Source organism: Neofelis nebulosa, chromosome 6 (assembly GCF_028018385.1).
Source record: "Neofelis nebulosa isolate mNeoNeb1 chromosome 6, mNeoNeb1.pri, whole genome shotgun sequence".
NCBI classification, from domain to species: Eukaryota; Metazoa; Chordata; class Mammalia; order Carnivora; family Felidae; genus Neofelis; species Neofelis nebulosa.
In genome coordinates this window covers 9120802-9147185 of record NC_080787.1, presented here as the reverse complement: position 1 = coordinate 9147185, position 26384 = coordinate 9120802, and the positions used below count along the sequence as shown (strand labels likewise).

General features: G+C 46.2%; 1 protein-coding gene across 2 annotated transcripts; it reads left to right on the top strand.

Moving 5' to 3' along the window:
* Nucleotides 1–2114: 2114 nt before the first annotated feature.
* On the top strand, nucleotides 2115–22809 carry NRSN1 (neurensin 1). 2 transcript variants are annotated; one of them, XM_058732853.1, is made up of 4 exons: nucleotides 2115–2292; nucleotides 4055–4133; nucleotides 11405–11645; nucleotides 21360–22809. In XM_058732853.1, exons 3-4 carry the CDS (start codon nucleotides 11433–11435, stop codon nucleotides 21756–21758), a joined length of 612 nt encoding a protein of 203 aa, XP_058588836.1. In that variant the 5' UTR covers nucleotides 2115–2292; nucleotides 4055–4133; nucleotides 11405–11432; the 3' UTR covers nucleotides 21759–22809. The 2 variants fall into 2 exon arrangements, with proteins under 2 accessions (XP_058588836.1, XP_058588837.1); XM_058732854.1 differs by having other exon boundaries at nucleotides 2122–2292; nucleotides 11448–11645.
* The last annotated feature ends 3575 nt before the right edge of the window (nucleotides 22810–26384 follow it).

Below are 26384 nucleotides of genomic sequence, written 5' to 3'. Positions count from 1 at the left end.
GGATGTGTAAAGCATCTTACTTTACCTCAAGCTACTTCAGACTGAGAAGGAACCAAAGGCAGATGTGCTAGAACTTGGAAGACCTGGAGCCCCTGGGGCTCCTGAATAGGCATACCCACCCCTGGGTCGCTTTATCAGAAATGTCCACAGAGAAGCCAGAGATAGCATCAGTTGGAAATAGGTCTGTTGAGAGGAGATAAAGGGAACGGGGAATGCTTGGGAAACTGAGAAGACTTGAGACTTCCAGCTGAAAATACTCATAAGCTCCCAACATGTTCAACTAAATCACCATCATCATCATTGCTATAATTTATACCATCAGACCTATAATTTATTGAATACTTAATATGCACCAGTCATTGTGATACATGCTTTATAATTAGAATTTCAATTAATTCTCCTAAATACCACATGAAGTAGATACTCCTATAATCATTTTAGAGCTGAGGAAAATGAGGTATACAGTGGCAAAGCCACAGGACCAGCTTAAATAGCAGGAGTTGGCAGAGCCAGGATTAAAATCCAGGTCGGTCCAATTCCGAGCCCTCTGAATGTCTAATGGACGATAGAGTCTTCATGCGTCGCCAAAGGGGACCTGGACACTTAGCAGAAACCAACACCATAGACAACTGGAAGCCAGTCATGCCCTTCCAAAGCCTAAGCTCTGATAGCCATGTAACTGAGAATCCCTGGGTTTTCGTACGTGTGCTGATTCTCACCGACTTTCAAGGAAGGAAAACCCAGCAGCCATGTCACAATCTAAGAATAAACAAATGTTTGCCAAATCTACTCACTGAATATGAGAAAAGCAAGCTAATAAGCAACCTGTCAAAGGTCCTGAAAGATGTACTTTCTGAAGACTGGAAAGGGAGAAAGTAAGCGGTGCCTGTCGGTTTGAATAGTGTTGAAAAGTAGTGTTGAAACTTGGGGCAAGAGCTGAGAACCAGAAGAACCGAGGAAAGAAGGCCATCCCTGTGGTTGCTTTGCTTCCAAGCATTTGCTCAGCATTTGCTTTGGTCTCTGCTCACCGTTTCATGAAGATGGAGTTGCTTTGTAGTGATTTTCAGACACCATGTCACGTATCCCCTACGTCCCCTCCAGGAGATAAATCTATAGATTCCAGTCCTATCTCCCACTTAGTAGTTGTGTGACCTGTGACAGGTAATTGTGAGTCTGTGTCATGGTGGGTGCAAGTGGCTCCTCTCTATACCTCGAGGGCCTCCTCTTCTGAAAAATGGGAATAACAAAGAATACGCCTCCCCCGTACATAGAGTTGATGTGATGATTTAACGACTTAATACGCATTAATTAATATATACCTCACGTGTCTATAGCAATGCCTGCCTAGCACACAGTAAGCACTATATACATGTAACGTGTTGTTACTGTATGTGCAGAATGGCTGCACAAGTATTAACTATTTCAGCGATCATTTTCATTAAATGCCACTTACCAGTGGTCTGCAGAGTCTCCAGAAGCAGGGGTCATTGTATTTACATGCTAACCCGCCCACACCTACACACATTTCCCGAGCTATTCACAGGTAATTTCTAGTGTGCTCTTGCTTTCCCGCATCTGTGTGTGGGGTTTTCCTTGAAGAGCATCACTGAATTCACTCTCTTGACCGTTCTTCCATCTCACCCCATGACCTTGGGGTCAGGGGACCAGGTGAGGGGCTGAATGTGCCCAGGGGTGACACTGCCAGAAGGTTCTTTCAGAGGGGCTCCTCACCTCATGTCTCACCAAGGACAAAACTCAAGGGTCCGGAGAAGCCTCTGCACACCCCCAAATGTATCCCAAATGGGGCGGCGGCGCAAGACGCAAACATTCACTTTAAAAATAAGCGTGCAGTGCACCTGCTGTGGCCAGGCGCTGTGCTGGGCGGGAGAAGGCACCAGGAGGGCAGGAGGGCAGAGCATGCTCCGGGTGCTGCGACGCTTCCCTAGGACACAGCGACCCGCCGCCCAGACGGCCGGCCGCCCCGCCCCCGCTCCCTCCCAGAGCGCGACCAGGCGGGGACCGGACGGCGCACGCGCCCGGCGGGGCCCCGCCCACGCGCCGCCGGAGCGCGCCCGGCGGACGCACGTGGCCCTTCCGGCGGCCGCCGCAGCTGCGCGGGCCTCGGGCGCGCGGGCCGCCCAGCTGTCAATCACCAGCGGGCTGAGCTCCGCAAGGCGGGAGCTGCGGCGGCGGCGGCGGCGGCGAAGGCGGCGGCGATGATGGGACCCCAGCGAGAGATCTGCGGCTAGCTGGCTGCACTTGCTCCACGGGTCAGGGGATCGGAGGGGACAGGTAAAGCCTTGCGGACCCCAGGAGCGGTTTTCTACGCTCCATTCGTCTTTCTCCGGTTCTCCCTCTCCTCCCTCACTCTCCTTCCTCTCTCCTCGCGCACAAATATTCATGTTCTTTCTGTGTCTGTCACACGTACTCCTTACTCATTCACGTCTATTATTTGTGGACACATCTCTATAAAAAGCATGCACATTAAAATCCGTGCACACATGCAAATTAGGGGTCGCCAACTGCATGCTTTTGTGGTTTGTGGTTTGTGTTACGTAAGAAGTGGGGAGGTATACAGGGAAAACTTTCCCGGGAGAAAAGAAAAGTTATATATTAGGTAAGAGTCAAATGTACGTATTTGGAGTTTGCAAAGCTGGTTTGATTTGTTTTCCGAGCTGAATTTAACCCTCGCTTGCCCTCCCCATTCCTTTGCCATATTCAAAGATACGTGAGTGCTTCGATATAATCTCAGGACCTACTTCTTTGTGTTAATTAGAAAGAGGAGTTGGGTGGGGGTGAGACCAAAGCTGATGACCTCAAGGAAAACAGAGCTGGAGTTAAACAGCTGGTGTCTACTTAATTACTGGCTCCTGGCTCTGTAGCAGAAATGTTTTCAGCACGTTGGAGAGATCCCTGGGCTCCAGACCAGGCCAGCCTTTAGTGAAGGGCATGTGTGGAGTCACTTCCTTCAGAGAAAAGGGGAAGGCGACAGATAAAATGAAAGGACGTTTAAATGAGAGAGACAGGCACTGATGAGAGAAAGAGAGAGAGAGAGAAAGAGAGAGAGAGAGGGAGGGAGGGCAGGGAGTGGGGGGGGGGGGGAGGACTTGTTTTCTTTTACTTATCCAGATCCAGGATTCTAATAAAATTTGTCTTTTTCTCACCAAAATCTGCTCACATACCATCTGCAAAACAAAATTTTAGAGCAAAGAAATGAGTCTTGAAGAAGGTTTGACTGTGGTTCATATCAACTCAAACTGGTAAATACTAAACACAGTTTGTCAGGCCTCACCTAGGTTTGCTCACCTCAAGTCTTTGAGGTTCTCTTGCAAATGGATGGAGAAGTATTCTTCAGAAAGAATTTTTAATGACCTCTTGAAAAACATCACCCAGCTATTATTTTATTTCATGATTAGAGTAATGTAGGAAGCCAATAGTTCTATAGCTGGCAATGGCTTTTTAATTAAATCTTGCATGGGCACCTGCTTTTCTTAGGCAGATGGAAAGTAAAATGATCCTGATAGGAAGAAATGGATATAGGAGTAAAAATCAACCCAATGAGTAAATCATCTAAAGAACCTTAAGAAGTCTAAAATGCATGTAAACAGATCAGAAAATACAATGGCTATAAGGTTAATGTATTTTATAATATAATGGAACAGGCAACGAATCAGTTCTAGAGTACCCAGGGAGCAAACAAACTTTGTATTTAGAGTTTTTAAAATACACATGAATTAGTCTAGTTGGTATTATTGAGTAGTGGAATAGAATTGTACCAAAATAAGAATAGCATGTGTATAGTGTGTTATAGTTTACAAAGCCCTTTCATTTATGTTGTCTCATCTACCCTGTAAAAGTCTCATGAGAACCCCCTGAAAAGTTATAAAATATGAATACTTTTGTGAAAACAAGTATCTCCCCACTCTTCAACAAGAAGTCCTTTATCAATATGTTCGTCAACATTAAAATGACTCTCTACAGGTCATAAGAATGGCTTATGAAATTTAGATTTTTATCTGTATCGCATTCTGCAGAGATTTTTTTCCTTAAATAGGTTTGAAGGATGTGCCGTTAAGAAAGAAAGGTCAGAGACTAACAAGGAGAAGGAGAAGAGGAAGAGGAAAACTTCAAAGGTGAGACTCAAACCTTGTCACATGTAAATTCATAAGCACCTTCTGGTTTTCATGTAGATAAGAGGTTTAAGGAGATTATAGGTTTTCTCTTCTCCATGTGGTTTTTGACGTTGTATGCCTTACTTAAAAACACATCTTGAAGAAGTAAAGTAATAAGATTATTGCATATCATTATCCCTTTTTAAAAAATTGTCGAAGTGCTACATATCCCCTGACTTAGAAGGTATTAAAAAGTTCATCATAAGGAGCCACAATCCCTCCCAGTACTGTTCCAAGACAATAAAATACCTCTGAAATGATCTGTTGGTAGAAACACATTTTCAAGTTTTAAGGTCATGCCTATGCAATTCCAGAATGCCTGATTTAAAAATGAAAAACCTGTTAGTAGGCTCTCATGCCTTCCTGTGTCCACACTGAGGCTAACTGAGTCCTTTAAGCAAATTGGCCTTTTGGTTTGGTGTTGGATCGATGATCTAAATCAGGTCTGTGCCTATCCCTTGCAGCACTGGCTCTGTGGAAAAGTGGCTCTAATGGCAACGTCACTCTCATTATCTCAGAATGATTTTATGGGAGAGAAAAGCAGTATGAAAAATTGAATGATATTTCAAAGAGAATAAATAGAACAGGGCCCGTGCCTGGCCTCACCACTGACTCACACATGGAGCCACGGAAAACACTAATCTCTTTGGCGCCTCAATTTTCTGCCTCTCTTCTCTCAAGGAGACCATGAAGACAAATAATATAAAGTCTGTGGTGTTCTTGGAGTTTCATGAGGCATAAAGACTTATTTCTATTTCCATGGCTATGAACCTTTTCCAAATAAAATAAAAAGTAATTGCATTTACTTGACTGAAATTCAAATTTCCAGCAAATTGGTACTGTAATATATTGGTAGACATAGAGATCATAATAATACGAATATGGGTTTACTTGCTGACAGAGGAATTGTTCAAGGCATTCTTAGCATGTGCACAGAGAAATCACCACTCACTGCAAATACCTGGTTTTGGTGCCCCCTTTTGTTGCATTTCTTGCTTCAGAAGCATTTCTCCATCTAATCTAAGTGTCCACTGAGAGCAGACTGCCCCACTCATCTTATTATCCTCTCATAGTCTGGCACATAATTAGTGCTGTAAAAACAATGAAGGGAGGGAGGAATGAAAAAGGAAGGACCACTCAGGCCATCATCCGCACCAACCCATGTACAGCTTTGTGCCAAGAAGTTTCAACTCAAAGTGCTTGTCAACAGGACAGGAAAAGCCCCTACCCTCATGAAGCTCACAGTCTATCAAGTACACAGTCTGTCAGACCATTAACGAATAGACCACGTAATGGAGCACCAGATAGTTACAAGCACTATGAAAAGAAAGAAATTTGGACGAGAAGATAAAGAGTAATAGAGGGCTGACATTGAGTGTGCTAATTCCAGGAAGCCTCTCAGAAGAGTTTGGGTGGGGAGTTAAGGTCTGATTGTCTCTGCCTGTGGGTCTGGGGGACATGATAGGTGTGCTGTACTGCCAAGAATTGAATACCCATTTTAATGTATAACTACATACAGTTGAGACAGATACCACAGACAGGTTATAAAAAGAAGAAAACCAAAGGGTCACCCGAGTGGCTCAGTCAGTTTTGCTGACAGCTCCGAGCCTGGAGCCTGCTTCAGATTCTGCGTCTCCCTCTCTTTCTCTGCCCTTCCCTCACTCGCACTCTGCCTCTGTCTGTTTCAAAAATCAATAAACCTTAAAAAAGAAAAAGAAGGAGAAGGAGAAGGAGAAGGAGAAGGAGAAGGAGAAGGAGAAGGAGAAGAAGAAGAAGAAGAAGAAGAAGAAGAAGAAGAAGAAGAAGAAAACAACCATGGATGGATCCTCACCTATTAACACCTAGAACGTCCTTCCCGGAGAATGAAGATAACTCCGTCTTCATAGATGACCAAACAGCCAGATGCTAAGGCTGCCTGTTCTCCATCATGATGGCCATGCTGGCATCCAGGACACAACAGGCTCCCTGGGGTGTTTATAAAAGGAATACTCACATGGACTCATTTAAGTACAACCCTGGAGAAGAGTTCCACTCACCACCCACGCCCCCCATTCACGCACCTCCTGGGACGTTAAGGCTTTCTCTGAAGAAAAGAGCCCTCCAGAATCCGTCACTCAACGACAGTCAAAGATACAACATTACTGTTTTTGCAGCTGCTACTCTAGCTATCCAGATTGCAAACACCAGATTTCTCATGAAAGCTTGCTCACTAAGTACATGCTGAGCCAAGCTAAAAAGCCTTTGTACATACCTTCCATTCCTTATCAGCCCAAGTTTATTACATACTAATTACCCAGCTTTTAAAGTGACTTTATGAAGTGACACCATATATCCTCTTTATGATAGTAGAGATGTCAGTCAACCAGGTAGATTCTAAATAGCCGTAGCATTAGGAGCACCTGGGTGGCTCAGTCGGTTAAGTGTCCGACTTCAGCTCAGGTCATGATCTCACGGTTCGTGAGTTCGAGCCCCGCATCGGACTCTGAGGCTCTGTGCTGACAGCTCAGAGCCTGGAGCCTGCTTCAGATTCTGTTGTCTTCCTCTCTCTCTCTCTGCCCCTTCCCGGCTTGTGCTCTGTTTCTGCCTCTCAAAAATGAATAAATGTTTTTTTTTTAATTTTTTACATACATAAATAAATAGGTGTAACATTTTCTTTATTGGGACAAACAGTTAGTGGCTTCCTTATGAGGAATGTAATGTTTTTGTACCAAAATCCTCACTGTAACAGGATATCTTTTAAAACTCCTGTTCTCGTGATCATTCTCCTCTAAGAATGAATCCAATAAGTTACATATTTGGAAAGATGTATGGAACCTCTAAGATCCCCAGAGACTTATGGGCAGACCTCATTTCATGCGCGCTTTGCTTAAAGGTGCATCGCAGAGAATGTGTTTTTTTACAAATTGAAGGTTTGTGGTGAAACAAGTCTATCGGTGCCATTTTCCCAACACGTTTGTTCACTCCCTGTCTCTGTGTCACATTTTTGGTGATTCTTGTCAGATTTAATCAAACCTTTTCATTACCGCTCTATTTGTTACAGTGATCTGCCATCAGTGATCTTTGATGCTACTATTCTAACTGTTTTGGGGCGCCAGGAAGTGTCCCCATATAAGGCAGCAACTTAACCAATAAATGTCCTGTGTCTTCTAACTCTTCTACTGACAGCCGTCCCTCCATCTGTCTCCCTCTTTTTGGGCCCCCTATTCCCTGAGACACAACAATATTGAAAGTAGGCCCATCAACACCTCTGGAGAGGTCACTAGAGTTCAACTCAAAGAAAGAGTCCATTGATGTGGAAAACTTCATTGTTGTCTGATTTTAAGGAATTGCCTCAGCCATCCCCACGTTTAAGCAACCACCACCCTCATCAGTCAGCAGCCACCATCATTGAGGCTGAGACCTTCCACCAGCAAAAAGATTATGGCTCGCTGAAAGTTCAGAGGACAGTTAGCATTTTTTAGCAATAAAGTTTTTTTTTTCACTTAAGGTATGTACATGTTTTTAGACATAATGCTATTGCACCCTTAATAGACGACGGGATCATGTAAAAATAACATTTATATGCACCGGGAAACCAAAACCTTCATTTGACTTGTTTTATATGATGTTTGCTTTCTTCTGGGCATCTGGAGCCTAACCTGTAATACCTGCGATCCCCCTGTACCATTTAGGCATCATACGCAATACTGAAGTAAGTTGTTAAACAGACAAACAATACACAGCCATTTAGGCTACTTAATGCCAAGTCATTGGCCTCGCTAATAGCTTATACGCTCTTTTAAACTGAAGCTTCACGTGTACTACAATGGTCAAGAATTGGGGACAATCTGACAATCCATCAGTGAGAGTACGGGAGGAGGTGGGAAAACAGTAGACCCAGGTGTTTATCCCACAAAAATAATTGACCCCTTCTGTAAACGCATGACCAAAGACTCCTGGAAAAGTATCTCAAAGGAATTAGAGGTTATCTGGCTCAGCCATCTCATTTTAAGGGGGATAAAACTTAAGCTCAGGGAGGTTAATGAGTTTGCCTGCCATATCATGACCAATACATTGTAGATCAAGAACAAGGATTAGAACCCACTCTGTGTCCTGTGTGGCTAGCAAAGCATAGGCCACGTTCTTCTGCTCTGTATGTCTGGAGAAGTAAATAAGGCCCATTGGGATTCCTTTCCTGAAATGTATCTAACATCACTGGAAATCCATTCCGACTTAGAGTAGAGCCTTCCATCACTCAAGCCCAAAGAACATTTGTTTTATGACACTTTCTGTCTCTTTTATGATTTTACCCATATTTTGTTTAACAAAGTTGGATTACTGAGTCTTCTCCTATAAAGCAGAAACATTCGACCTCGTGTATCGGAAACAGCTGTGCGGGTAGGACTACAATATGTCACAGCCCTGCTCTGCATCGAAGCTCGACTCTGAGGGAAAAAATGACTTCAGCATCGAAGGAAAATAACTCCTACTATTGCTATGAGGGATTTATTTTTGCTCCTGTCCTATTTTTGTCCTTTTTCCATGTTAAAGTCTCTGAGGCTTTGTAGGAAACCTGAAAATACATATTTGGATGAGTTGGTCTGATGATGCAAGTACATGATTCAGTCCATACTCCAGCTTTCGGTATTGTCACATTTCGTCTCCTCCCTGACTCATGGTGTGTGACCTTTAGAAGATGACTTTCCTGTGCCTCAGTTTCTTCAATGACAAAGCAGAATTAGTCACATATGGCTCCCATCTCATCCCTTGACCGAAATTTTATTACAATGTCTTAAAAGAAAGTGCCTTTAAAATTATCCTACTTATGTATCATTAGTAATAGGCCCTTATTAATCATCTTCATTGTGGGGGCGCCTGGGTGGCGCAGTCGGTTAAGCGTCCGACTTCAGCCAGGTCACGATCTCGCGGTCCGTGAGTTCGAGCCCCGCGTCGGGCTCTGGGCTGATGGCTCGGAGCCTGGAGCCTGTTTCCGATTCTGTGTCTCCCTCTCTCTCTCTGCGCCTCCCCGTTCATGCTCTGTCTCTCTCTGTCCCCAAAAAATAAATTAAAAAAAAAAAAAAAAAAAAAAAAAATCATCTTCATTGTGTAAGCATCAAGTTAAAAGTACTGAAGAGATCATCCTAACATTTAAAATATGGAAACTAGGTTAACAAAAGAATTAGATCCATCAGGCTTTGCTGCTCTAATCAGGCAAAGTACATTCTAAAATCTTTATTTTTTATGAAATAATATCCTTGTGAAATGTTTAAAAGTTAGAAAAGAAATGTTTTAATCTCCTCCCCTGCCCTCTCTTCCTGGGTGATTTCTCCTGGCTGCCATATCTGAAACGGGGAGAAAGTCACCAAACATAGTGACCAACACTTAAAAATATGAGGTCACCATAGGGGCGCCTGGGTGGCGCAGTCGGTTAAGCGTCCGACTTCAGCCAGGTCACGATCTCGCGGTCCGTGAGTTCGAGCCCCGCGTCAGGCTCTGGGCTGATGGCTCGGAGCCTGGAGCCTGTTTCCGATTCTGTGTGTCCCTCTCTCTCTGCCCCTCCCCCATTCATGCTCTGTCTCTCTCTGTACCAAAAATAAATAAAAAGCGTTGAAAAAAAAAATTTTAAAAAAAAAAAAAATATGAGGTCACCATCAGTAGCATATGTCTGCATCATTTTTCTAAGATCGGGGCCATTTTCTTCATGAATTTGACTACATTTTCTAACCAGAACCTGTTTTTGGCTAACAGCACACCTTACAAGATAATCTTATGGATTCGCTTTGTGGCCATGGGACAGGAAAATGCTAACTATCTCTAGCTTCAACTTTGATTTTTGCCGCATAATTCTATCCAACCAAACTAAGTGGCCACACAGGGGCACTTGCCGGACCTTTAGGTTAATTTTTTCCTTGCTGATAGATACATATCACTATGTGGTTTCTTGATAAGTAATTAGAAACATTTAATATGTCTTCTGTTAGCCTGGATTACAAGGCAGGCTCTGTGAGACCCCTTCTACATCGTTCCTCACTTTGTTACTTTGAGACTATGTCCACACAGGGAAAACCATCTGGAGGATAACTGGAAAATCTAAACAAGTATTTCACATTTCCAGCTACATATTTATCTGCCTATATGGAGAGAAGGAAACCAAATATCAAACAGAGAATTACTGAGAATTCCCTCACTCACCAAAATTGCTGTCTCTCAACAATTCCTTTTTTTTCCCCCATGAATTAATAACCAAATGCTTCTCTCCAAGGGTATTGATTAGGTCAAATCAGGTAGAAATTACCATCTTTTTTTAATATTTATTTTTGAGAGAGTGAGGGAGGGGCAGAGAGAGAGGGAGACAGAGAATCCAAAGCAGGCTCTGAGCTGTCAGCACAAAGCCTGACGTGGGGCTTGAACTCACAAATCGTGAGATCATGACCTAAGCCAAAGTCGGATGCTCAGCCGGCTGAGCCACACTGGAACCCCAGAAATTGTCATCTTTAAGAGGACAGAGACCCAAACAGCCCACTCAGTATGCACTTTCATTAACAATCCCCTGGCTTCTCGCATATACTAGCCACTTCATGCAACGCAGTGAAAGGCTGGGTCTACCCTGTCCATTATGCTCTATCATCCCACATGGACAGATGTATCCACAAATAACGACTTAAATATCTAGTGTTAGAGTCAGTGAGGTGTAAATTAGTGGCTGAGCCATTTGTGATTAATAAAGCATGAAGCGTCGCTGCTCAGCAGCTTTCAAACACAGCTTCTGTACAACCTGACCATTAGCTAAGATGTTAGAACACGATCCATGAGATCTAAAAGCAAAACTGCAAACTGCTAAGAGTAAACTATGTATTTTCCACAAGGGAACATGGTTAAGCATCCGAGAGGACAACCCAAGACAAATTCCATCTGTAGCAAGGGAGAGTACCTGCCTAATTCTTTAACACGTGAGTGTAAAGACGACTGGATTCTACGGGATTAAAGATTTCTTGTCAACACAGTGAAAAATCTCAGCTTCTTGCCTTCGTTCGTGTGCTTCATGCTTAAGTTTCTGCATAATTTAAGTGAGCTGTGCTATTATGTCTCATTTCATTTATGGAGAACCAGTTTCTAGTCATTGAGTGTTTGGGGGTAATTTTGCATTAAGTAGAAAAGCAGAGCAGCTTTTAAGAAAAGCTCAAATAGACTTTGAAGTAGACTAACGTTACTCAGCCTGGTTCGCACCTTTAATATGCCTTTTAATCCTGAAGCCAGAGCTCATAGGGCTGATGGCTGTGGATGTTGTCATTCCAGCTGGGAAGGATGAGTTCTTGCAGCAACATCTGTGGGACCAAGCAAGCACAGGCTGCCCCTGAGGGCGGGCACCAGCGCTACGGAGTCCGGTCCTACCTGCACCAGTTTTATGAGGACTGTACCACCTCGATCTGGGAGTATGAGGATGATTTCCAGATCCAGAGATCACCTCACAGGTGGAGCTCAGTATTCTGGAAGGTAAGGAAAGAGGTTAAACATAAATAGGTATCACTGTCATCATTGTTAACTATTTTTGCTACTGTTATTCATGTGCCGCTAAATTCATCAACCGTGAGGACGTCCATAGGCAAAACATTATACACTGCCAGCCCCCCCGACCCCCCGCATAGGCTTGGTAATTATCATTTAACAAATTACAGCAATTATGAAAAAGGAATCCTTGGGTGCTGCGAGAGAGTTATGCTGAGACATAATACAGTGGTCAGTATGCCAGCCCTGCCTCTGCCAGACCCGTGCTCATGAGGCTGTGAGCTCCAGCTTCTTTGAATGAAGGCGTCCCACCAGACAGTGCATTCGGTCGCTCATCGTGTCATCAGTGAGCTCCTGCTCCGTGCCAAGAAGTTGCAAAGTGCTAGAGGTTAAAGCGGTGAACAGAAAGGAAAGCCCTTTGCAACCCATTGTGGGGAACGGACCATAAACAAATAAACCACATGAGAGAATGTCAGGTAGTGACAGCTGCTATGGAGAGAAATAAACTGGGACAAGAGGGCAGGGAGTGACAGAGGCCTGGAACTTAGTGTGCTGATCCTAGACAGCCCTTTGGAGGAGATGGCACTTAGCAAATAACAGCATGAGTGCAGGGAACAGACCTATTACCTGGCTGAAGGCCCTTCTGGGCCAGGAAAATAGCAAGTCCAAAGCTCTGAAATGGGAACAGATTTGGTGTTTGAAAAGTAACAAAGAGGTGCAGTCTGGCTGGAGTGGATTGAGAGGGGGGAAAAGGATCCAGAAAAATAACAGGACACAGATGATTTAGAGCCTTGTGGATGATAATGAAAACCTTGGCTTTTACCTTGAGAGAGATGGGAAGCCCACCTGAGCATTTTAAGTGGAGGAGTGACATGATCTGACTGATATTTTAACTGGATCATTCTAACTACAGTATGGAAAATAGGTTATAGGAGGACAAGGGTATATGGGACACTATGAAAGAATCCAGTCAAGAGATGATGATGGCTTGGATGGTGGTAGTAGAGATGGGGAGAAGTAGTCCGAATTAGCACGAAGTTTGAAGAGCAAGCCATCAGGACGTGCAGTGAAGTAGACGAAAGTAGGAAGAGTCAAGCATGACTCCAAAGCACGCAACCTGAGCCATTTAGAGAACGGTGTTACAATTTTCCGGGATGAGGAACACAGGGAGAGCAGTGGGGATGGTGGGGAACCGAGAGTTTGACCATGGCCATGATACATCAGAGCTGCCTGTGGGGATCACATCAGACACGTGAGTGGGGCTCTCTGGTGGCACTTGAAACGCAGCTCACGGATTGGGAATCCCTGACATACAGAACATATAAGAGGCGCCAGACTAGACAAGATGACCCAGGAAGAGAATATGGACATGGAGGAGAAGGGGGCATTGGGATGTCTGAACACTTAGAAATCAAGAAAAGGGAAAGGATTTAGGAAGTGATGCTGAGAAGACACAGCTGTAAGGGCGGGGCTTCTGGTCCCCTCCAGCTCGGGGATCCCGATCATCTTCAACTCTCTCCCAGAAGATCCCAGAGTGTTTTACCTTGATATTGTCCGACACTTACAATGTATTGGCAATACAGTTTAATAAGAGGCAGTGTCACATACTGGTTATGAGCACAGACTCTGTCCCCAGATTACATGGGTTCAAACCCCCGCTCTTCCATTTAATCGGCTGTACCTTTGGGCAAGTTATCTGACCTTATTGGGCCCTCATGGTGATGCTACTGGGTAAAGTTGTGAGAGGTAATTAAGATAATACTTACAAAGAGCTCAGCACAATGTCTAGTGTGCACTCAAGCATTCGTGTATTAGCTACTATTATCAGATGTCATATGGCACACTGGGTCCTGAACTGGAAATAAAATTTGAAATCTAGTTAATAAATAAAGTACTGGGTAACATAGTTGTTAATACGGATTACCCAAGACCTGCATTAATTTAACATCTCACTACTGTCATGTAGTCTGTATTCAAATTGGTTGAGCCCGCATCCTTGCCCTGTAGAAATGTCATCTCTGATGAATCCTTACTGGCGGGGACAGATGAAATACATAGCCAAGCTTGGCACATCTTGTATTTACCCAGTTAAGTGGGTGGTTGCTTTCCTATGTGTCAAAAAAACAAATATTTGCCTGACAGATCTGTTGTGCCAAGAGTGTAAAATGCCACTGTCATACAGGATATTGAAAGTGTTCTCGTGGTTCCAAAGCACTCGCGGTGTGATTGGAGAAGCTGTAAATCTGTCAGACAAGATATAGGTATGGATTTAAAATAAAGAACCTGCAGTAAGTTATCAACCCCAGAACTCGAATTTCAGGACTTTCTCCCTTCTAGTTTACACAAACAAGATTCACAAGTATTTGTTCCCTGTTGTGCTGGACCTACTTCAGAGTCTAAAAATAGGCAAAAGTCCATGGCCTCCTGGACTTGTGCCAGATGATATTTCAGCATAATCCAAATCCTAGACCCAGATCCTAATCACAAAACACCAGACTGGGCATTCAGAAGCTTGTAGTCAACCTGAATCACCTAAGAATACATGGAATTCATGGTCTTAGAGACTCACCTCTACCAAGGGAATAAACGAACTGGTCTTCTGCTTCCTCCTGGGGAATACGAGTGAATGTATTCCAGTGGGTTTATGAAGTGCTTTGTATCAATACAGAGAAAAGCACTGATTGTGCACGTTTCCATTATGATTCTTTTTTATGGTATTTTTCTTTCATTTCAAACTGCATCTGTAGGTGGTTCAAGTAATGGGCTTCCCATTTCCGCGTTCCCAATGACGTGGGGCTAACGTCTTGTTGGTCTCCTGCCAGGGGCTAAGTCCGCGGTGCCTCAGCAGGACTCTGCCGCTAAGCCAGCTCCTTAGGAGGCAGCAGCATGGAAGGGTTAATGAGCATGGAGATTGAGTCACATGGGCCCGAGTTAGAATATTTGCCCTGTCACGTGGATCTACACAACCTGTATCTCACAATGCTATCCTCCCTCCTCCCTCCCTCCCTTCCTTCCCCTTCCTTCCTTTTCCTTCCTTCCCCTCTCTCCCTCCCTTCCTTCCTTCCTTTTCCTTCCTTCCACTTCCTTCCTTCCTTCCTTTAGTTTGTTCCTTCCTTCTTTCCTTCCTTCCTTTTCCTTCCTTCCATCCTTCCTTCCTTCCTTCCTTCCTTCCTTCCTTCCTTCCTTCCTTTTCCTTCCTTCCTTCCTTAGGTTGTTCCTTCCTTCCTTCTTTCCTTCCTTCCATCTTTCCTTTTCCACGAATGTTTATATGTCCACTATGTATAAGGTTACGTGGTAGGCTCTGGGATTCATTTGTGAATAAGACCCTACTCTTCACTTGTGAGTTAGATACCGCCTTGACCTGAAGGAGCCCACAGACAAATAAGGAAGGTAGACATGTCCACAGACAGTTACGATACAACGTGATAAACATGGCCCTAAAAGCAGTCACGGTACTTACCCGGAGCACAGGGACTTGGGGGCAGGGAGGATCCGATGCAGCCTGGAGAATGGCTCCCCAGAGAGATCACCCGTGAACAAGTGGGAACTGGGCATCCTGCTAGGAAGAAATCTATTCCAAAAGCTGTGTGTGAGAGATGATGGCACGATCAGGAAACCGCAGACAGCTCAGTACGCCCGGGGCAAACATTCAGAAGTTGGAGGAGAGGGGTCGAGAGGTGAACGGGGGAATGTATAACTAGGGCCCGATCACAGACGACTTTGAAAGGCTCTGAAATCGAAATCTCTAAATAAAAAATTAAAAAATAGAAATTTCTCCAGAACCTTCCAGCTTGAGTACAGCAAGGGGACAAGTTCATAAACCTAGGCTTTCTGGATCACCACATGGTTGCCTCAGCCACAACCAATTTATCCCAGTGCCTGCAACACCTGCCGTCTGCAAAAGCCCCTGTGACCTGGTCCCACCTACTCCCTACCACTCACTGTGCTGCCCAGAAATCCATCAGGCTGTGGTGGCACTTTTCTTTCTTACCCTTGCACTTGACCTTGACTAAGGCTGCTGCCACCTGCTTGTGCAGCCAAGCACCTCAGTAAGGCAGGTATAAAGGAATGGGAGCTGTCCACTCACCCCTGATCATGCGTTGCTTACCTCAGGGCCATTCCCCTCCTTACCTTCTCCTCAGCCCATGTCAGAAACCTCTCAAAGGGTGCTCCACTCAGTGTGCAGGTACAAAGTAAGACTGCCACCCCCACAGCCTCGCTGGCCGTGAGGGTGACTCTGGCCCCTCTCTTTTCTCTCAAGACTCTCCTCCCATCTGTCCCAATCACTCTGGTTTCCCCCCTGAGCTAAGTCAGAGTTTAAACTTCTGTCTTAGGTTTTTTCTTCAAAGCTTTGCTAGATATTATGGAGTTGGTTTTACACTAGAAATGAGAGAAGCTCAGGGCGCCTAGGTGGCTCAGTCAGTTAAGCATCCAACTTCAGCTCAGGTCACGATCTCATGGTTCCTGGGTTCGAGCCCTGTGTCAGGCTCTGTGCTGACAGCTTGAATATTTTGGGTCTGAGGAGCCGTTGGGACATTTTTGTGTCAGTCCTCCTATTGGCTGTCAGGAATACAGGGCTAGCACCCAGGAAGGGAATCCAGACTAGAGCGGGCGGTTGGAAGGCATCAGTGTATCAGTAGGAGTTGAAACTACAGCCAGAGACTCAACCCTAGAGAGATCATCTTGAACAAGAGATGTGGGTCAAGGGGGACCCCTGGGGAACGCCAATAATTTAAAAACATCTGGCAAAACAGTTTGAGAATGAGTCATTAAAGATGTAGAAACAGGAGACAGTTGTGTCAGGGAAAATAGGTGAAGGTTTTAAGAAGACCCCAGTGCTTAACATCAATGACCACAGAATATTTAAATGAAGTAAGAAAAGAAAACCCGAATTGGCTTTGACAACGAGGAGGTCATTAGTGACTTCGGAGAAACCAGTTTCAGTGGAGTTGTGGGACTGAGCTCAGATATCAAGGGTTGGATGAGTTCAAGCAGTAGCTAGAGGGAGACTCAAGGATCCGGAATTGCTTTGGAAGATGGAAACAAGTGACTGTTCACGGGCTGGAGGGACAGAGCCTCCATAGGGTAGAAGACCACGTGGGTGGCCAGGTAAAGTGTGAGGAAGGACCTGGACCACAGCCAGGCGGGGGTTGCTGTTCTGTAAAGCCCAGGGTCCCCACAAGCAGGTCAGGCCAGGACATCCCTCGGGGTTGACTTCCGTCTTGTTGTACTTCCCCTGAGCGCTACCTGGAGGCCAGCTGGCTCTTTCCACATTCAGCTCTGTCCGGCTCCTCCCCATTCCTCCTGCCCTGCTAGCTCTGTCTTCCAGTGGTCATTACCACGTCCTCTCTGCCCGAACATCTGCGCCCGCTGCTCTGGCTGCCAGCCTGCTTTGAGGAGTAAACAGAGGTGTGCTCCGACCTCATTGGCTTGCACAGAGACAGTGACGTGACGGGGACGTTGGTCAGAGCTCCAGCAGGCTCTGGCTGGTGGCCTCCAGCAGCAGGATCTTTGGAATCCAGGTCCTCCTCCCAGTCCGTTCCCCCTTTCCAGCCACAGACACTGGGTTTTCACACATCCCCCCACCTCCCCACAGCCAGGAGTCCCTGTCCTTGTGGCCATCTGTGAGGTCTGTCACAGCTGAGAGAGGCCCTTCTCTCTTGGCACTGGGCTGAGCTAACCACCAGGTGCACCAGGCTGCCCCGCCAGGTCCCAGGGTCCCCTCACCCCATGGTGTTCTAGTTCTCTGCATAAAGCCAGGCCCCCAAGAACCTCTGCGCTGCATTTTTAAAACTCTATTTAATAGAGCCCCCTTCCCTGTAGACCGAGGACCACCTCAACTTGGAACTGTGTCCCGGGACCATTTTTACGGCTCTGTACGGCTTCACTCCCCAAATCTTTCTTCCTTCCGATGCATCCCATCATCCCCTGTCACGCTGTCAGACTCTCAGTTAAGACATAGCGTTCTTCAGATCCCACGGCTGCCCCTCCAGTCCTACCATCCCTCGCTCTTCCTGGCGTGTTTTCAGAACATTGAGGGTCCTCTCTGGCCACATGTCTTGAAGGTCCCCTTTAGACTTGTGTGGACGGCACCTTCCAGATCCTGGGAGTTGACTGTTGGCCACCATCGTGCCCCCCTCCACGGAGGGCAGGCCCCTCTCTGACACTCTGACTCAACAGGGAAAAGGGAGAAGGCTCAGGGAGGCCAGCCACTTTCCAGCTCTGCAAGTGACCAGAGCTCTGCTGTCTGCAAAGCGTGGTTCGCCTTGTAGCTTCTGAGTGAGCTTCCAGGACTGGATTTTAATCGATAAAGCACTGCTCAGTTGGGGAGCAGCGCTGCTCTGAGAATCGGTCACCTGGCTCTGCAGTCAGCAGCCTGGAGGTTCCAGCCAGTCCGTTAGGATATAGAGTTCAAGGCGGGAACGCGAGATGCGGTGATCAAGACAGAAATAGAAGACCTGAGCACTGACCTTAGGTGCTCTTCAGAACCCCAGAACCCAAGATGGATACATTCCTGCAGAGTCCTGAGTGTTTGAGAATTAGTGCCAGTTCTCAAGGAGGAAGGTGATTTAGTGACATTATGAAGCATGTCACCATGGATATTTAAGTTAGTTTATGCATTCAGAATTTTCCAATGTGACTCATTTTTCAGGTTATAAATAATGGTTAGTCTTTGGAGGTGAATTTGCCTCCATTTTTAGAAAAATGTAGAAACCCATCCAAAATATTATATTTTACAACCCAACTTTTCCTATAGTGCTTAAATCTTACGTAGAATAGTTTCTGGGTTTTTTTTTTTTTTTTCAAAAGACATTATATTGACTCTTTTCCAATTTCTTTACCATCATGGAAATCTGTCCCTATATGGTGACTAAAACTGTTGTAATTTTAAAAATAATAATAATAGGGGCGCCTGGGTGGCGCAGTCGGTTAAGCGTCCGACTTCAGCCAGGTCACGATCTCGCGGTCCGTGAGTTCGAGCCCCGCGTCAGGCTCTGGGCTGATGGCTCGGAGCCTGGAGCCTGTTTCCGATTCTGTGTCTCCCTCTCTCTCTGCCGCTCCCCCGCTCATGCTCTGTCTCTCTCTGTCCCAAAAATAAATTAAAAAAAAAAAAAAAAAAAAACGTTGAAAAAATAATAATAATAGCAGATAATGTACAAATAGTAACTGGTGAACTATGGTGGGGAGAATAGAAGTGGAGCAGGGGACCTGGGTTCGAGCCCAGTCACACCACCTGCTAGCTATAGGACTTTGACCTCCACTTCTTCAACCCTACAAACCCCAGGGTCTTATAGGTGAGGTAGGAAAAAAATACCTACTTTTTGTAAGATGCTGGCGATGATCAAGTGAAAAACATCAAACACTGTGCCTAGGTCTTCATAGACACCCAATAATACTAGCTAGCTCTCCGACAGATTTGGGAATATGTTTTCCTTCTACTATCCAAAGTAATAAAGAATTACTGATGTATCACCCTGAAACTTAATAAATAAGTTAAATAAATATAGTTTAAATTCAAAGCTCTAGATTAAATGGTGTTATGCGTTTGGCTAGGAATAGGAGAAAATGAAAATGTGTTTAAAAAATAAGTAACTATATTAGCTGTTCTGGGGTCCAAGTGCCCAGAGATTGTTGTAGCTCTGTGGCCAACATTTCACAAGAATGCATTTCCAAGTAGATCCCATAATAGCTACTTACTGCTTAGCCAGGCACTGGGCTAAGTGCCTTTGAGCATGGCCTCACTTAGTCCTCGCCAGAACTCCACGAGGCAGTAGGTATGATTATCATTTATCATTTTGTAGATGGGGAGATTAACGGTGGGAGTGGTTTTTTTGTTTTTTGTTTTTTTTTTTAATTTTTTTTCAACGTTTTTTATTTATTTTTGGGACAGAGAGAGACAGAGCATGAACGGGGGAGGGGCAGAGAGAGAGGGAGACACAGAATCCGAAACAGGCTCCAGGCTCCGAGCCATCAGCCCAGAGCCTGACGCGGGGCTCGAACTCACGGACCGCGAGATCATGACCTGGCTGAAGTCGGACGCTTAACCGACTGCGCCACCCAGGCGCCCCAAACGGTGGGAGTGTTTAAGTAAGTTTCCTCATATGACTCAAGTCCTGGTTGGCAGTGCTGGAACCCAAGCCTGGATCTGTTCATTCCCAACCTCCAAGCCACCAAACAGCAAACAATCCTCTCCCTCTTCAGTGTGTTCCATTCTATTCCAACCTGAGCTGACGCAGTCTCATCTTCCACCTGCTACTCCTAGAGCTTCTCAACATCTGCAAGGGGAGCCCAAATAACTACATGTGAGAGGAGAAAGGACACTGACCTGGAGCTCACATCTGTGGCTTCTAGCCCTGACTCCGCAACTTGCTAGCTGTCATCCCTCCCTCCCTCCCTCCATCCCTCCCCCACTCCATCCATCCATCCATCCCTCCATCCACTTGCTAGCAGTGACCTACCCTCCTCAAGGCTACATTTCCTGACCTGTAAACTAGCAATCATGGTTCCTTCCCACTAACTTGGGAAATGGGTGAATAGTTATGCCAGTGACCTCCGTCCAAATCACCAGAAAGATACCTATATGTTGGACGAGTTGAGTTTATCACTCATCACAGTGAGAGAGGTGATACCAGAGGGTCTCCTAGGGTATTTCAGTAAGAGGATGAGGAAGGATGTATTCTAGGATGTGGGCCTTGGGTGGGCGATTTGGGGGGAGGGGGTCTACAGGAGCCAGAGTTCCCTCTGGATTGTCAGGGCTGATTCTATGGTTGGATAATAAATAATTAATAAGTATTATCTATAGGGAGGGCAGACCAGGGTGGGACTAAAGCTGTACTTGGTAATGAAGCAGCCGTCATTTATATGAATGGGGGGAAGGGAAGGCATTTGATATTTTGTGGTTTGCACAATGACCTTGTTTTTGTCTGCGCTTAGACAAAATGATGACACAGACTTGTTTTGTGTCACTTCGCCATGGGTACAGAAGGAGCCTGTCTGATGTTGATGTTCTGTGACACAAATCCTGTCAAAGGAGAACAGTGTGGCATCGCTGGGAGCTCCCGGCCAGCTTCCCACGGCATCAAGGTCTAGTGGATAGAGTTAGGCTAGTTCCTGGATGTCAGGCCTGCTTTAGTCTTCTTCAAAGACCAAAGGAGAGGGGCGCCTGGGCGGCTCAGTCGGTTAAGTGCCCAACTTCGGCTCAGGTCATGATCTCCCGGTTCATGGGTTCAAGCCCCCGTCAGGCTCTGTGCTGACAGCTCAGACAGAGCCTGGAGGCTGCTTCAGATTCTGTGTCTCCCTCTCTCTCTGCCCCTCCCCTGCTCGCACGCTGTGTGTGTGTCTCTCTCTCTCTCAAAAATAAGACCTTAAAAAGAATTTTTTTAACCCAGATATTTCCAAAAAAAAACAAAGACCGAAGAAGACCACGTAAGCCAAAGGTGGCCTTGTCAGCTGCAAAGCATCGTACGAACAGCTCAGAGGGAAAATCAGGGCAGTGCTGCAGATTCCAGTCGGTATTAAAATCAGAAAGGTCCCTCTTCACCTTCTTTTATAACTGGGAAGTTATGTAGGCTTCTCCTAAAATTTGGGGTGAGTGGGAATGGAATATTAACTTCCCTCCAACAACGAGGTCTGCCCTGGGAGGGCTCAGGAGAGCCCAAGCACCGAGCTCACCCTGTCCTGCTTGGCTGTGTCTTTCTCCAGGTCGGACTCATCTCCAGCACGGTCTTCGTGATCCTTGGACTGACTGTCCTGGCGGCGGGCTTTCTCGTGCCCCCCAAGATCGAAGCCTTTGGCGAAGCCGATTTTGTGGTGGTCGACACCCATGCTGTCCAGTTTAACAGCGCTCTTGACGTGTGCAAGCTGGCGGGGGCCGTTCTCTTCTGCCTCGGGGGCACGTCCATGGCAGGGTGCCTGCTGATGTCGGTGTTCGCCAAGAGCTACTCCCAAGAAGAAAAGTTCCTTCAGCAGAAGTTTAAAGAGCGAATTGCAGACATCAAGGCCCACGCCCAGCCCGTCACAAAAGCTCCGGGCCCGGGGGAAACCAAGATTCCGGTCACTTTGTCCAGGGTTCAAAATGTGCAGCCTGTAGCGGCAACCTGAAATGCGCCCCACCCCAGGCTCCCCTCTCTGGTCACTCGGTGTTCACAGGGGGCGGGGGCGGGCTTTGAGATGATGGGGCTTGGGCTTCACTGGCCCCCCGCCGGGGCTCGGCCACGGGCGGCCCGGGCGCTGAGCTCACCTGTGCTCCGTGCAGGTGGTTCAGGTGGTTCAGGTGGGGGTGAGGCGACCTGTCTGCTTGCACCAAGCTGCCAAGAGGGTGCTTCCGTGTGTCCCCCGGGCGCCCTTGGGAGCTCCCCCAGTTATCGTGACTCTGTCGTCTCCCGCGTTACTACTGATTGTCACCCAAACGTTAGTCCTTTAACGACATCTTAACATGAGGTCACTGAGATCAGATGCGAACGTACTGGAGTTCTCCACAAATCTTTTGCTTGTTTGTTTTCTCCAGTTTTTTTCTTTCTTTTTTTGTCTCCGCACTTGGAAAGCTAAAATTGCCAACTTTAGAATCTTGGGGAAGAAATTAACATTAGGGGTATCTATGCAGTGTCCACGGGCCAGGGAACGAGATGCTACGACTGACTAGCTGTGTGACCTTGGGGGATTTAACCTCCCTGCCTCAGTTTCCCCATCTGTGTGACAGAGATCCCGGACTGCGGTGTCAGAGATTCCCCTTTTCCTGTGTGTCCTCGTGTCTCTCCAAGGACATGTCTGCGACGTCCCCGTGGCTCTCTCCTCAGTGGGACCGTTTCAGATCTGCACTCCCAGAAAACTCTGAGTCAGCACCTACTTACCTGTCAGTATCCAACCCCAGCAGTTTACACAGTGCTGTCGTGTTTTTATAAAGACAAAAGTAAGCCATCCTCAAGGTGAGTCGGTATTAACTTTTAAAAGGGTTTTCTCTCTCAAGTAAGATGTTTCACGCTGCGGCAAGATGCTCGTCTCGTCCCTATGCACTTTCACTGGATCTGTGGATCGAAACCGAACGGAGGGACGCGCGACCGCGGTATTCTCTCAGAATCTGTGCCACCTTCCAGTTCTGTCTCTCTTTTCTGTCTCCCTTCACTGGATAAATAAAATATGTGAACGAGCGGAATCTGAGGTGCACCTGTCACTCCTTCAGAGTTTCTATCCTGAGGCCGAACAAGCTCAGGTTCCCCCGGCGACATGGAAGAATAAACGAAGCGGTTAGCGCTCTGGGGGCACGCTGTTCCTTGTGCACAGTCCAGCAGGAAACGCAGGGCGAACCAGATCGTCAACAAGGGGCGCTGGCCAGATAGGGGAGAGATCATTCCGGTTCCTCAGGTTCTCACCTTGCTGTGAACATAGCATTTTACTTTTATTCTTTGAAGCCTTATACAAGCCCCAAGCATCTGTTCAAGGCAACATCATTTGAAGCCTCGTACCGATGATTCTTGGAGGAGACTTGAGTTGTAAAAGCCTCTAGAAAGAAAAATCATGTCGGCGGGGCTTGGGAAGCTGTAGGTACAAGCATGATAAGAGCCATAAAACAGCAGCTCTGTTCCCCCCCAAAGACCTAAGAGAAACCAGGATACAGAGAGAGCAGAAGCTGAGTCCGAAAACACAAGCCCCATCTTTCCTGTCCTGCCCAGGCTTTTGAGGGGCAGGTACTTGCGAGGCCCCTCACGATGCCCTCGGGAGGGATTGCAGGTGTTCTTGGGAAGCAGAAGAATGAGCAGCACAGTTTTATCTTTGAAAAGAGCGTAGACCATGTGTACTCACGGAGAGCAGCCCGGGTACTTTTTAAAGCCAGAGTGGGCTTAGAGAGCAGAATGGTCTTAGAGCCTTAGTGTGATGCTCTTGCTGGGAGCCAGCCTCTCGGCCCCAGTATTGACATTCCCACAGCAGTGCGTAAGTGCATGGCCGTTGCTGGGGAGGGAAGCCGGGAAGGCCACGCTCACTCTGTAACCAGAGGGACCGAATGGATTCTGGCCCAGACGTGTGCAGTTGGTCCAAGCCCTAGATGATACGGGCCCACCAGCAAGTGCACAGGTGCCCCACTGATGGGCCCTGCGGCCTCGCAGGGGGCCCCGTGTCTCTACGGTGGCCCTGTGTGGTTAGTAAGCTTACCCTCATTCTTTCGAAAATCTGCCTTTCTAAACCTTCCACACATCGGACCACATCCTGTAATTCAAAGTTACCTACAAGCTTAACCCCTCTTGCAATGGCCCATTAGTCCATTCTGGACCCCAGCCTGGTCCCAGGCCAGGACAATTGTCATTCAACTGTTTCCATCCCATCCCCTCCCACCTTGTTTTCTGAAGGGAGACACGTGTGTATGTTATTGTTCCTATCTTGTCCGTGCCATCTATGGGGTCCCTACAGGTTTTAGAGTGTATGTAGGTTAGAGACCCCCTGACACTCTGTGCACACCAAGACCAACAGAACTGATGGCAGGAGAATGTGGCCGCACCTCGGCCTGCACTGGGGCCTCCCGTGATGCAATCACGCCCCAGAGCCCCGTACCCCAGCCACAGGGACACCCAAGTGTGCCCTTACTCACTGGGATGACCTTCCCAGCAATAACCATCTGCCCTTTCAGTGGCTATTGAACCCATCAAGGCCACATCAGGAAATAATAGCAATGACAACAGGACCTAATATGCACTGAGTTCAACTATCGTATGTAAGTAATTCATCTAATCCCCACAAAAACCCTGTGAGGTCAGAGCTAGGGTCATATGCCCATTTTACAGGGGAGGAAGCAGGCAAAGTCCTTGCCCAAGGAGACCCAGGATTCAGATCTCAGCATCCAGCTCCAGGGTCTCATGCTCTCTGCAGCTTTTCCACTCTCCCTGCCCCCACCCCTGGTTCACACTCAATGTCTCTTCCTCAGCACAGCCAGCATTTTGTAGAAACACTTTCTATCGCACTTACCTCTCTTTATTACAGCGATTTGTTTACACATGTTAACAAAGATAACACATGTTATCTTCCATTAGAAGGTAGACTATTAGCTGCTTGGGTACCGAGACCGTATCTTAATGAGGGTGAATCCTCAGGAGTAAATATGTAAAGCTATTCACTGCTATGATACAGTCCTTGAAAACAACTGTTGCATTTTCACTTAGAGCCAGGCATTCACTGCACTTGCATTACAGAAAACAAAGAGATGGTTGATAGGGGCACTGAAGTTTCTGTACACCCATCGTGCATGTGAGTGTGTGTGTGCACGTGCACACGTGTGTGTACAGGAGGAAATCACAGGTCTTCTGGATGGGACCAAGACTAGAGTATGGATGTGGGTGCCTCAAAACAAAGCTGTCCTCAACTTAACATTTGGCTTGGGGGAGCCCAGTCCAAAGGCTAACTTGCCATTACTACATCTAAATGCAAAATCTTCCAGCCGAGGAGCCCTACTCACTGACACAGAGCTGCCAGGCACACTTCTCATTCCTGGGGAGACGGATGGAGGAGTAAAATGGCCTGGTCAAGAGCACAGTCACTGTCTCCTACAGTTCGCCACAACCCGGTCCTTCATCCTTAAATATGAAAGTAAGGCCGGAATCATCAGACAGATCAGCACCTTGAAAGAGAATACACACGGAGAATAAGAGTCCACGGGAAACATGAGCATTTCAGAAGTCACAGGAGAACTCTAAAAAAAATCCAGTCTTCAAGAAGAAATTGCGCCCATAAGACAAAAACAGAATACTGTAAAAAGGAACATCAAATAGTTTTCATTTTTTTTAATTTATTTTTATTTTATTATTTATTTTTATTTACTTGTTTTCTTAATTATTGTTATTTTTTAATGTTTCTTTTTGAGAGACAGACAGACAGGATGTGAGTGGGGGACGGGCAGAGAGAGAGGGAGACACAGAATCCGAAGCGGGCTCCAGCTCTGAGCTGTCAGCACAGAGCCCGACACGGGGCTTAGGCCCACGAGCTTTGAGATCATGACCTGAGCCCAAGTCAGGTGCTCAACCGACTGAGCCACCCAGGCACCCCCTTATATACTTATTTTAAAATAAAGTCTTAAAATAGCAATTTACTACATGAGTGATTTGTCTTGTTTTGTTTTTTATATTAACTATAATTTATTGTCAAATTGGTTTCCATACGCACACTGTGCTCATCCCAACAGGTGCCCTCCTCAATGCCCATCACCCACTTTAATTCGAAAGCACTTCCCCAAAAGTAAAATCCCTCCTCATAAAAATTTACAAAGAGATAAAGAGTAAAAGACATAGTCAATCAAAGATTAAAAGGTTATGGGGGGGGGGGGAAGAGAAAAATATCAATAAAATAATAGAAGATTTTCTCATGGCTCCAGAACACAGAAATCTTCAGATTGGAAGTGTCTGCAGAATATTCAGCACTGTGAATGGTGAAAGAAGGGTCAGACACATTTTTGTGAAAGTTTAGGGCAAAAAAGAAAAAAGGATCCAGGAAGCTTCCAGAGAGAACAGCCAGACATCTCCAAAATAATGAAAATTATACTGGGAAGAGAGTAGGGCTGTGATTTCACACAATAGATGGTAAGGTTACTTTTAGTCTATAGATATATGCATTTACTCTTATCAAGGAGAAAAAAAAAGACAAGCAATAGAAACCCCCAAAAAAATATTTAAAAATAGGGGTGCTGGTGCCAGTCACAGTGGCTAAAATGAGACTATAGATGCTGGAGAGGATGTGGAGAAACGGGAA

Excerpts from the sequence above, each read along its gene's own strand:
- NRSN1 (XM_058732853.1), top strand. The coding sequence starts at position 11,433 with ATGTTGTCATTCCAGCTGGGAAGGATGAGTTCTTGCAGCAACATCTGT. Across the intron at positions 11,646-21,359 it reads GGAGCTCAGTATTCTGGAAG|GTCGGACTCATCTCCAGCAC; the intron begins GTAAGGAAAGAG and ends GTCTTTCTCCAG.